Below are 13359 nucleotides of genomic sequence, written 5' to 3' on the forward strand. Positions count from 1 at the left end.
TTATTTTTAAAAATCATTATTACAGAAATTCAAAATAACTTTTTCTCTCTGACAGATAGCTTTGATTTCTTTTTTTGTTTTGTTTTGTTTTTTAGGACAGGATATCTCTATGCAGCCTTGGCTGTTGTGGAACTCTGTAGACCAGGCTGGCCTCAAACTCACAGAGATCCGCCTGTCTTTGCGTCCCGAGTGCTGGGATTAAAGGCGTGCGCCACCACTGCTGCCGGGCCCAAGATACACTTTTTCAACCTTGGCCATTAGCTGTTATCTTCAAGGCTTTTCTGCAGTATGCCAAAGAATTTACTTTCCGACATCTTTAAATCATTGGTATTTCCAGGAGAGCTTAACATAATACCTTGCCCCCTTGTATTTGCGTAATTAAACTGAATAGTTTAAGTGATAGTTAAGCAAGTTAGAAAGCAAGGATCAATTTAGACTGAATTTAAAATATATTTATGGGGGCTGGAGGGATAGCTCAGAGGTTAAGAGCACTGATTGCTCTTCTAGAGGTCCTGAGTTCAGTTCCCAGCAACCACATGGTGCCTCACAACCATCTGTAATGAGATCTGGTGCCCTCTTTTGGCCTGCAGGGAGGGATACATGCAGGCAGAACACTATATGCATAAATACTATATGTCGGTCTGTCTGTCTGTCTACACACACACACACACACACACACACACACACACACACACACATATATGGAAAGGGGGTGGGAAAAATGACTCAGCAGTTAAGACTACTTAAGAGCACTTATTGCCCTTGCATGTATGTGATGCACATGTATAGTATATACATACACACAAATTAAGTATTTTAAATATATATGTAAGGAAAACATTTTTGTTAAGGTGTTCTCTTTTTTTTTTTTTTTTTTTTTTTCGTTTTTCAGGACAGAGTTTCTCTGTGTAGCTTTGGTGCCTGTCCTGGAACTATCTCCTGTAGACCACGCTGGCCTGGCCTTGAACTCAGAAATCCTCCTGCCTCTGCCCCCTGAGTGCTGGAATTAAAAGCGTGCACCCCCACCGCGCAGTTCGAGGTGGTCCTTTTTTTAGCCCCCATTTTATTTTTTTTTCTAAATGTACTAGTTCACTTTGAGGGGGTTTAAGACAAGGTCTTTTGTATAACCCAGGCAGACCTCCAATTCTCCGTCTTCCTCAGCCTCTTGAGTACTGGCATTACAGACATGCATCACCCTGCCTGGCTTTTACTATTTTTCTCACAAGTGATTAAGCTTAAGGAGTCTGATATTCAGGGTTCTGAAATTTGGAGAATTGCTGTATATGGCACTGAGAAACCATGATTAAGATCTGGAACCCTGAAGTCAGTGTGTTGGGGTTCAGATGTAGGCTCCATCACCTCTTACCATGAGAAAGTTACTTCATCATTCTGTACCTCGGTTTCCTTGTTTAAAAGAGGCAGTGGCAAGATAGTCAGATATATATAAATGCTGGAAATGGTGTTTAAAGTGTGAGTAATAGCTGGGCAATGGTGGTGCATGTCTCTAATCCCAGCATTCAGGAGACAGAGAGGCAAGTGGATCTCTGAGTTTGGGGCCGGTCTGATCTACAAAATGAGTTTCAGGATAGTCAGGGCTACACAGAGAAACTCTGTCTTGAAAAAAGAAAAAGAAAAAGACATGTGGTTAAGGTTGGATACAGTTGTAATTTTCATTTTTGTAATGTGTTTTAGTTCTTAATTTCGGTATTTTCATTTTCCTTCAAGTCCACTTAGACACAGGCTTGGAACTGCCCATGCTCACCTAATAAGAGGAGAGAATAAAGAAAGCTAATTTAAATACTTTATAGTTGGGAAAAATCTGTCTCATTGTTTTTCTCTAAGGAACCTGTGCTTTGTGGCTCTCAGAGACTTGGTGTACCCTGTGTAGCATGTATACTTTGAACAATTTGTGTTTTCTGATAACAAACAATAAAGAACAATAAGTACTTATGTTTTTATTCTACAAGGAAGCATTGAGTAACATGGATGATTATGACAAAACCTGCTTGGAGTCTGCATTAGTTGGCGTTTGCAATATTGTCCAGCAAGAATGGGGTGGAGCGATTCCATGCCAGGTAACGATCAATTCTTTCTCATCACCCTAAGTTAAAAGTGTCAACTGCTGAGTGCTTTGATTTTCTTTAGCTCATTCTATCAGCAGGCGACACAGCTTATCATTCTAGAAACTATATCTTACACCATTAGTATTTGGAAAAGGCTCTGAATCACCCTCATTCATCAGCTGATCTAATCCACATCGTGCTAATTTGCTCATGAAGCAGCAAAATGATGCCTCAAGGAAAGCAAAGTAACCGGCTTACTACAAAGTAGCACCATTTATAGAAGAGACAACGGGCTCCCAGTGGAGTATAAGGACTACATTCCCGGGAAAGGGTAATTGTAGTTTTGAGTGGTAGAATTGTAAACATCAGTATAGTCTGGTCTGTCTTTATTACTTCAGTGTAGTATTTATTCAGCAAACTTCTGTCTCAACTCTAAATTGTATGGAAGTGAAGTAGAGAAATATCAAAGGCTATCTTACTCCTTTTGTGAAGCCTACAGTGGTTCCCTATTAGCATCAAAACAAAGCAGAGTAGCAACAGGAAAGAGAATTAATTAGATGTCTGGTGTAAACAGATACTTTGAGAAGTAGTGTCTTATTTAAAAAGAGAAAACAAATACTGCTAACAGGAAAATTATAACAGTTTTTCTGTGTTTAGGCTTTTATAGATTTCCGTACCACTCACTGAGCTCTGTAGTTATAGTATGATAGAGCCATAGCATAGTAAGTGAATGAGCATGGCTCTGTTGCTTTATCTACAAAACTAGACAGTGGTTAGATTATGGCCTCTGGGCCAGTTTGCCCCAGTATATGATGTATGACTTTCTATTAGAGGGTCAGTTTCCTCCAATGGCATAATTAGTATTTTATTTTCTAATTCACAATAAATGTGTAAAGCCAGGCACATATCACACACCTATAATTCCAGTGCTCAGGAGACAAGACTGGGAGATCGCCAATAATTTAAGACTAGCCTGTACTATGAAGTGAGACCCTGTCTTACAAAAACAACACAATGGGGATTGAAGAGGTGACTCAGCAGTTAAGAGTACTGACTGCTCTTCCAGAGGACCTGGGTTCAATTCCCAGCTCCCACGTGGCTGCTCATAACTCCAGTGACCCCAGTCCCAGGGTATCCAAGGGCATGAGGCATGCACATGGTGTACAGACATACACACAGACAAACACCTGTACAAAAAAATTAAAGTGGGGCCGGGCGGTGGTGGCGCACGCCTTTAATCCCAGCACTCGGGAGGCAGAGGCAGGCGGATCTCTGAGTTCGAGGCCAGCCTGGTCTACAAGAGCTAGTTCCGGGGCAGGCTCTAAAAAAGCTGCAGAGAAACCCTGTCTCGGAAAAAAAAAAAAAAAAAAAATTAAAGTGTGAGGTGTGACTCTGATTAAGAGCACTGACTATTCTTACAGAGGACCTGGATTTGATTCCCAACGCCGACATGGCAGTTCCTAACTGTCTGTAATGCCAGTCTCGGGGCATCTGATGCCTTCTTCTGCCTTCCTTGGGTATCAGGTACACACATGATGTACACATACAGGCAAAACACTCATACACATAAAATAAAAAAAAAATTGAAAACCCCAGCAACAATAGTTTTAAGATTAAAGTTGCTTGGCAGTGAAGAAAGGCTAGAGGTTAATTGAGAAGACATAGAGACGTAGGAGGCTGGGGTTGATTGAAAAGATAAGGAAAACGATGTAGGGTGTGTTACAAACCTGTTCTCTAGACGGTAGGGATGCTTACATAATTAAATGCGGTGGTCAGAACTGTATACTAAAACCACTCAGTTTTGCTGCATGAAAATTATATCTCAAGTCAAATTTTGGAAAAAATAAAAAACTTTTTTACTAGAGTGAAAACCACACTGTTTAAATTCTTGAGCTCAAAAAGACCCTGTGTTACTTTAGATAGCTAAGTCAAATCACTTTAGTAAACATTTGTTAATGAAAACAACAAATGGGGCTGGCGAGATGGCACAGTTAGGAACACTCGCTGTTTGTGCAGAGGACCCACAGTGCAACTCACAACTGTCTGTAACTCCGCTCCGGGAGAGCTGATGGGTGGGTGCCCTTCATCAGGCACACCTGCGGCGCATGTATATCCATGTAGGACGTACACATAAAATAAATCTTTAAGATGACAGCAAATTTTTTTTGATTAATTCTTTTCAGGAAAGCAGTACATAACTTTATAGGTATCATTTTCCTTGCCTGTATATATGTCTGTGTACCATGTGCATGCCTGAAATATTAAAATGAATATCTGATTTTTCTAATATTAACTGAATAAATGAAGTTTTTGTCAGTATTTTCTGAAGTGGTAGTCAGCAGGTAGCGGTTTCATTTGTTCCTCTGTGACTAGGGTCAGGACTGATTTCAAGGGCTGGACCTTTGTGACACACAGACATGACCGTTTCATCTTCTGTTTAGACTTTGTTTTGTTTTGTATTGCTTGTTTGTTTTTTAAAGAGGAAAGAAGAACCTGAATTGGAGATGAACTGTGTCAGAACGCCTAAATCCATTTAGACTTGCTAAATGTATAAAATCCAAAGTACTATATGAGAAATGATAGTTCCTGGTGATTTTACAACCAGTTAATATGAAATTTATTTAAATGTGGGTTTTTTTTTTTTTTTTGGCCAACACGTTGAACAGCCAGATTGTACCTTCATTATTTGAGTAGGGTTTCACTTGGGCACTACATGTAAACTGTCATAAAATAGAGTCTGCAGCTGGTGGGATGGCTCAGTGGGTGAGGTGCTCATTCTTCGAAAGCCTGGCACCTGAGTTCAATCCACAGAACCCATGTGAGATGAAAGGAAAGGGCTGAGTCCATAAAGATGCCCTCTGACCTCCACTTACACACATCATGCGTGTATATGTACACACACACACACACACACACCGGCATCTATAAAAGCTAGTATAAGAAGTAAATCACACTATTTAGAAATTGTTGGTTCCTGAAAGAAGAAATTGCCCTGTAGCCAATTGACTACCTTCCCAAAAGATGATCTCCATCCAGGGGACCTCTATTCTATATTTTATGGTAGAAATCAGTGCCAGTGTTGGTATCCCATGTGGTGCAGCCACCCACTAGGCTAAAGAGAACTAAATTAGTCTTCCCTTGGGATGCTTAGGAAGTCCACTAGGGCTTCACTATCACCCTGAAGCAGTGGGAAAAGAGAAAATGGCTTTTCACATACCATTTTCAGATCTATTTTATTGACCTTTTCAAATTACAAGTTAAATGTGTTTTTTAAAAGTCTTGTTGCTGCCAAAATGGCCTGACAAATATTTTTACACTTAGTAGTGAGGACAAATGACAGTGCCAGATGCATTTTAAAAGTAGTTGTCTTTTCAGTTGACCAAGAATAGGATTTGTCATCTTTGAAATGAAGTAGCACAATTCAGATTTGGGGCTCTTTCCTTGAGGAACCCATATCACTGTGTCTTGCTATTTCTTAGACCAGTGACTTAAGTCCTGATTCCTTATCTATTAAGTAAAAATTGGCTGTGGTTGCCTTTTTCCTTTAAATGTTCAAAGGTAGATTCAAAAAATAACTAGAGTTGAATGTGGTGGTGCACACCTTTACTCCCAGAACACAGAAGGCAGAGGTAGGCAGATCTCTGTGAGTTAGAGGCCAGCCCGATCTACATAGTGAATTCTAAGTCAGACAGAGCTAAAAAGTGAGGCCCTGTCTTTAAAAAACAAAACAAAAATAACAATTAAATGAAATAGTGTGTGCATTTTAAATATACGGTTCATTGACTTCCAAATGCATATACCTATGTAAACACTACTTTAATAAAGATATGTTCCCTCCCTCCCACCCCAGGTTCAGGAAACCTTGGGGAAGAGGCTGAAGAGAGAAAGTGAGAGCAGGAAGACAGGGAGGAGTACTGTGACGTGCCATCCCGCTCATGAGTTCACAGCAGTTGTGGTTACCTGACAAGATGAAGTTAGTAAAAATTCCTTGGTGTATCAGGAAGGGCTCACGAGCCCCATTGATAGCTGAGGAGATATTGGCAGTTGGTGACTACGAAAGGAAGGAAAGTAATTTTTCCTTGAAGGTGTGGCCCCTTGTAGGTTGCTCTGCTCCAGGGATGGCCCCACACTCGTATGAATAAGGGTAGCAGGTGTATTTAAAAATACAGAAAAGAGAAGAAAGAAGTAAATTGAGATCATGTTTTGGGAGTAGCCTGGGGAGAAATGGAGAAGGAGAGTGAGGAAGTAGATATCGTCAAAATACATCTATGTATCTGGACTTCTCAAAGAATAAGACACTTTATATATGTATGGAACATAGGATCTTTCTGTCACCCCACAGATCTTCCCCTTGCTTCTTTCTAGCAAGAGTAGAGAATAATAAATACAGCATTTAACGTACAAGCCTCCTGTCTTTACACAGGTTGTTCTGGTGACTGATGGCTGTCTTGGCATTGGCAGAGGGTCACTGCGACATTCCCTAGCTACTCAGAATCAAAGGAGCGAGAGCAACAGATTCCCACTCCCCTTCCCTTTCCCGTCTAAGTTGTATGTCATGTGCATGGCCAACTTGGAGGAGGTAAGACTTTTCCTCAGCTCTTGTTAGTTTGATTAAATTTTAGACTTGATCTCTTTGTTGGTACATTTGATTGACAATGCTGCGTTATATGCACCGTAACATTGTCCCCACTGGTTTCACCCGAGGCCGGTCATAAAAGACTGCATCTCAAATGCTCACTGACATTCAGAGGTACCCAACTTGGGAACATGGCTGGGGCTCTTTCTTCTTGCTGGTGGGTTGTGGAAGAGCCAGGTGGGTTTTTTGTTTTGTTTTGTTTTGTTTTGTTTGAGGGGTGTTAATTATGTCTCTTATCCAGGAATTTTTATATCCATCCCAGCAGAAATATTGAAAGAGTTTATGTGCTTTAATTTGGGGGGGGGGGTGTTAAAATAATGTTATTGTCAGACATGTTTTATTAAATGCTAGACTTCCTGGTTTTGCCATTTGAGAAAAGTAACTTTTCTCCAATTTTTTTCTATTGTAAAATATAGATGAAAGGCAAATGGATCTCTGAGTTTGAAGCCAGCCCAGTATTCATAGCAGGTTCTAGGCTAGCCAGGGCTACATAGTGAACCCCTGTCTCAAAAGCAGAGAAAGGAAAACTGTAGGTGATGGTTTTACCAAACCATGTTAGAAGCACCTTCCTGAGGAGAGGCTGGCAGGCTTCCTGGAACCTCTGACTCTGTCTGAAGTGGTGCTGCTCGTATCATGTCTTTATTACTTTACTCTTTCGTAGCTTTGAGTCGAATCATAGTTATTTCTTTGTCATTTCTGTTAAAATCACCGCGGTCATTTCCTGCAGGTATCATGATGGTGTTAGCTTGGTGTACTGAGTAATTGGTACTTTGTGCCTCACTAAAGAGGTCATTGCTTTGGCTTTGCAGCTTCAGAGCACTGACTCCTTGGAATGCCTTGAACGACTTATAGACTTAAACAATGGTGAGGGGCAAATTTTTACTATTGATGGCCCCCTGTGTTTGAAAAATGTCCAGTCTATGTTTGGGTGAGTATACGTGTAAAGCTTTTCACCTTTTATTTAAGCCAGATTATAAAGTGACAGCCAGAAAGGATAGCTATTTTATTATTGCTGATTGTGTGATTTAGTTTTTCTCAGATAAAGTGATCGGAAGTAGTAGTTTAAAAGCTTACTCTGTTTTCAGTTAGGCGTGACTACGTCTGTAATGCCTGCAGAACTGACTTATAATTGGCTCAGCAGTTTCAAAGGTTAAAGTATATGGGTCTTCTCTGAACTGAAGTCTTACCACAATGTCGGTTTGTATCCTCTGTCACAAATACTCGAGTTTAGTCTTAGAATCAATGGGAAAAAATAACAGAATTTGAATCTCTAAGGATTTCTTGTGTATGTGTCGTCTCACTGTTCCTATAACATATTCTAGAAAGCTGATAGATCTGGCGTACACACCTTTCCATGCTGTTCTCAAGTGTGGCCACCTAACGGCTGATGTACAAGTCTTCCCCAGGCCAGAGCCTTTTGTTATAGATGAAGAAATTGATCCTATCCCTAAAGTCATTAACACAGGTAACTTTTTTGAAACTTCCTTCTATTATCTTTTTGTTATCCTTCTATTATGTTTCTGTTACCCTTCTATTATCTATTTCCTGTTATCTTTATCTTACCTAAGAGGTGGCAGGTTATTGTCTTTCATGGTGAGATCTTGAGTTAATCTCCAATCTCTGGTCACTGTAACTACATATTACTGGGTTAGAAATAATGGCCAGGCGGTGGTGTGGCGCACGCCTTTAATCCCAGCACTCGGGAGGCAGAGGCAGGCGGATCTCTGTGAGTTTGAGACCAGCCTAGTCTACAAGAGCTAGTTCCAGGACAGGCTCCAGAGCTACAGAGAAACCTTGTCTCAAAAAACCAAAAAAAAAAAAAAAAGAAATAATGGCCAGGTTGACTTCAAATGATAAGGTGTATCTTCAGTCTAGTGTTCTCCCAGGTGAGCTGTTATAGTCACTTGAAATGATTCCTTTTTTGGTTTTTGGTTTGTTTGTTTGTTTGTTTGGTTTGGGGGGGGTAGTTCGAGACGGGGTTTCTCTGTACCTTTGGAGACTGTCCTGGAACTAGCTCTTGCAGATTAGGCTGGCCTCGAACTCACAGGGGTCCACCTGCCTCTGCCTCCTGAGTGTTGATATTAAAGGTGTGTGCCACCACTACCCAGCTGAGATGATTCTTAGTAAAGATACTGAGATTAATTAGCATCATAACTAAGGTGGTATTTGGAGAGTTGTCTGGTAGACTTGTCTGTGACTTTTGCTGTGACCTTGGAAGTTGCTTCTTCCAGTCCTTACTGACCCAGTGTAGGGAATGAAGCAGTCAGTCACTGATGGAGTGAACCATTCCAGCTCTGCTTCTTGTATTACAACTAAAACAAAATGCTTTTGCGTCCTCCTGCTTTGATATAGTACATATTTGCTGACGCCATGCCTAGCTGCATTTAACAACCTTGAATTGTGAAAAATGGCAGGCAGGAAAGAGATGAGTGCATGCCAAAGCTCTTAGGGATGGATATCACCACTGTCTGTCTTCTTGATAACTGGTCTATAGTCTGACACTTACTAGATGCTCAACAGATAATTGCCCAGTCAATAAATGATTAAAAATAAGTGTGTAATAAATAAATGTTTGTTTTAGAATGAAAGCCTGTGAGCAGACTTTTTGCTTTGGCTTTTGGCTGTCTAATTGTAACAGAGTATATTAAACCGCACCTAATGTTTTGTTGCCTTCAAACCAATTAAATTATACTTCCTTCCTGCCCTTTATTTGAATATTTCTTTTCTTTCCAATATAAACTTTTAGCCTTAAGATACTTGTGTAATTCCTACCTAGATCACTAAAGTGTTTGTTGCAGGCTCTTTCCTACTCAGTTGAAAGCTGTCAGCATTAGATCTTAGCTCTGGAGGTGCTGACAGCAGGTCTCCAGGGAAGCACATACCCTGGTGCACTAGAAGAGTAGTCACTTGGCATGGTCTGGTATTTTAGATTGTTTTGCTAATATGGCTGTGCTGTTGATAGGCTTAGAAGAAAAATTTAAGAACAACTCAACATGGCCGGGCGGTGGTGGCGCACGCCTTTAATCCCAGCACTCGGGAGGCAGAGGCAGGCGGATCTCTGAGTTCGAGGCCAGCCTGGTCTACAAGAGCTAGTTCCAGGACAGGCTCTAGAAACTACAGGGAAACCCTGTCTCGAAAAACCAAAAAAAAAAAAAAAAAAAAAAAAGAACAACTCAACAAATACTGTTAGAGGTTTCCTTCTATGAAGAATAGTGAGTATTTTCTTTACAATTTTTAGTGTTTTCATAATTTTGTGTTAATTGCTTATATAACCAAACATTTTATTAAAAGTCCGGTTCAGCCAGTGGTGGTGGTGCACGTCTTGAATCCCAGCACTGGGTGGCAGAGGCAGGTAGATCTCTGAGTTCGAGGCCAGCCTGGTCTAGAGTGAGTTCCAGGACAGCCAGGGCTACACAATGAAACCCTGTTTCAAAAAAAAAAAAAAAAATCAAAACAAAAATTCTGTTTAACTTTAATTTTTTATTTTAGTTTTGAGATGGTCTCACTAGATAGTTCTGACTGGCCTGGAACTCACCATATAAATAAGGCCAGCCTTGAACTCACAGAGATCCACCAATCTCTGTCTCCTGGGTACTAGGGTTAAAGTTGTATACCACCACACCTACCCATGAACTTTTATCCATTTTAGGTCTTCAGGAAATAATTTGGGACTATAGTATAGCTGCTATAAAGGGCATGAATCATTATCGTGTTGATTTTGTATAGAATGTATTTCTTTCTCAAGGAAATGTTCTTTTTGAGTGTGGCTGTGATATATACACATAAGTGTGCAGGTGCAGTGTCCATGCAGGTATATATAGAGGCCAGAGGAAGACATTGGGGTCTTCTCTATCATTCCGTGCTTGTCACCTGGAGACAGGTCTCCCTAAACTCTGCTGGCTGCCAGCAGTCTGCTAGGCTCCTCTTGTCGACCTCCCTCAATCCTGAGTTACAGGCACATCTTTTATGTCCTGGTTTTTTGGTTTTGTATTTATGGAAGTGCTGGGGATCCTAACTGAAGTCTTTGTGCTCAAGCACTTTTAACTGTGAGACCTGTCTCCCCCACCCCAAAGAAGTGTTCTTAAAGTGATGGCTTTACTTTCCAAAGGCTGAATAAGAGTGTTGTAGGTGCTTAATTTTCCACCCCTTTTCACTGCCCTTGATTATACAGAGGAATTTGACCTTTAAGCTTTTGCTTTGGTTAACGCCCTAGCCTCATAAAAGTAAAGTTTACGTAGTTTTATTTTAAAACTTGAATTCATTAAATAAAAGAGTCATTATTGTTTGATCTACTTAAAATGGAAATTATTCATGATCCTGAGAAAAGTTTAACAATTTTTCCAGGTCTCGTATTTGAAATCTTTGCCGTAAGACAGTGTCTATAGAATCTCACACATCGACGGCAATGTAGTTTCCTAGTGTGAATAATTCTGTGTTTATTCCTCCCCTACAGACTTGGAAATAGTGGGCTTTATTGACATAGCTGATATTTCCAGCCCCCCAGTTTTATCCAGGCATTTGGTCTTGCCCATAGCACTTAACAAAGGTGAGTTCTCGTCTCGTATCTTTTGTTCACACGAAACTTCATGTTCTCTAAAGTCAGTTCTGCGGTGTTAGGTGGTAAGCTGGCCCACTGTACGGAAATTAAAGAAAAAGAAATAAAATGAATTTTAGAAATTGAGTATTGCCTTGGATACCAGACTAGATAAGGTGCTGCCCTCCACTGTGGGAACCCCTGGTGTTACAGTGTGCACTGGGTTGTGTGCTCGTGGAGAGGTGACAGTTCTAGGTCCCCATCCAAAGCTTTCCTACTAGGAACCGAGAGAGAAGGAGAAAGGACAGACCTGCTTTGCTCTGCTGCTGCCAAGCATGTCGGAAACACGATACAAAATGTTATTGAATGCTTGTGACCTCCATTGTAGGCGTCATTGCAGATCATCCTCTCTAAGAACTATAAGTCATGTCCCCAAATTCAGCATCCCTTTGAAATATGCCAACCTCTAGCTTTTTGAAATGTTCATTTTCTGTATTCGAAACTGACCATTTTTCCCAGCTCTCTTCAAGGAACATATGTAGCAAGTCAGACTTCCACCTACTGAATCATATGTCCTGTTACTGCCTCGTTATCTCAGCCACATTCACAGCAAGAATCATTTGGTGTTCTTTTTTTTTCTTTTTTTTTTTTTTTCCGAGACAGGGTTTCCCTGTAGTTTCTAGAGCCTGTCCTGGATCTAGCTCTTGTAGACCAGGCTGGCCTCGAACTCAAAGATCCGCCTGCCTCTGCCTCCCGAGTGCTGGGATTAAAGGCGTGCGCCACCACCGCCCGGCTCTTTTGTTTGTTTTTTGAGCTAAGGTCTCACTCTGTACCTTAGGCTGACCTCAAACTCAGAACACTGTGTCTACCTGAGCCTCCTGAGTGCTGGCATGCAGGCATGAGCCCCCATGCCCAGTTTACAAGCAGAATCTTGATACTCACGCATAGCAGCTTATTGGAATCATTGAGTTTATGAACTTATGTTCTCATAGAAAGTCCAGATTGCCCTAATGGCAGGTATGCCTATATAATTACTAGACAGAAAATAAGCACAGTATTGGGAGCAGGGAACAAACAAGGACAAATAAGGGAAGGCAGAACAGGGCAGTATTTTTAGGGAGTGTTGAATACCAATCTCTACTGGAAGTTTCCGCCTGTTGCAGTGAAGAGTCCGAACAAGAGAGCAGACGGCTGTTCTAGAGGAACGCTACCTGTAGGAAGACTCCCTACAGCAGCATGGGAGAGAACCTGGAGTTGGGAAGTTCAGGGAAGAAGTTCGTACAGGAACCATTGCGTGCTTAGCTGTGTCTGGTGCATAAGGACTGTCAGCAGAGGCCACACTTAACACTTTGTCTGATTCTGTTCAGTTGATGTCGCAAGCCTCCAGATGGCATCTCACTGAATCCCCACAGGAATGGCACAAAACCATTCTATACAGTCCCTGGACTGTCACTCACAAACCATAGGTGTCCTCCATTTAAAGTGTGTATAATTGTAGTGAAGACATGAACTCAGTAGTAAAGCACGTGTCAATCACATCTAAAGCCCTAAATTTGATACCCAGCACCCAAAAAAGGAAAGAAAGGTTGGTTGGTTGGTTGGTTGGTTGGTTGGTTTGTTTGTTTTTTAAATGGGCTGGGAAGTAGTGTAGTTGTTAAAGAACTTGCCTTGCAGACACGAAGACCTGAGTTTGGTCACCTACGTAAACTGAGTGGGTACAAACTTATAGACCAGCTACTCTGGGGTAGGTCAGTCTCAATAAACAAACAAATGTTTTGAAGAGAAAAATCTAGATAGGATGACAGAAGCTTTTAATCCCAAGGCTACAGAGGCAAGAGACAGGAGGAAGCTCATTGGCCAGCCTTTGTAGCCTCATTGGTGAGCTCCAAGCCAGTTAAAAACCTGCTCAGAGTGGATGAATTTCAGAAAATAACACTTGAGATTGTCCTCTGGCCTCCACACATATGTGCACATATGCACATGCATCTGCACACATGGTCGTGTACATGTGCATTTTTTTAAAAGAGAAAAATATAATTAAGTGGTATCTTATTTGTTTATCAAGACAGGGTTTCTCTATATGACAACCCTGACTGTCCTTTTTATACCAAGCTGGCTCCAAATTT

The 13359-nt window shown here is 41.1% G+C and overlaps 1 protein-coding gene across 4 annotated transcripts in view; it reads left to right on the forward strand.

Annotated features, from left to right (window-relative positions):
• Ints14 (integrator complex subunit 14) overlaps positions 1–13359 on the forward strand; it is a 30713-nt gene that overhangs the window by 4120 nt on the left and 13234 nt on the right. For 3 of the 4 annotated variants that reach the window (XM_038321681.1, XM_038321684.1, XM_038321683.1), the window contains 5 exons: positions 1968–2075; positions 6487–6642; positions 7509–7627; positions 8022–8164; positions 11153–11245. In XM_038321681.1, coding sequence (XP_038177609.1) covers positions 1968–2075; positions 6487–6642; positions 7509–7627; positions 8022–8164; positions 11153–11245 — 619 coding nt within the window. The remainder of the gene's footprint in view (positions 1–1967; positions 2076–6486; positions 6643–7508; positions 7628–8021; positions 8165–11152; positions 11246–13359) is intronic. The other variant, XM_038321685.1, reaches the window with a different exon arrangement.

Source organism: Arvicola amphibius, chromosome 3, assembly GCF_903992535.2.
Source record: "Arvicola amphibius chromosome 3, mArvAmp1.2, whole genome shotgun sequence".
Lineage (NCBI taxonomy): Eukaryota > Metazoa > Chordata > Mammalia > Rodentia > Cricetidae > Arvicola > Arvicola amphibius.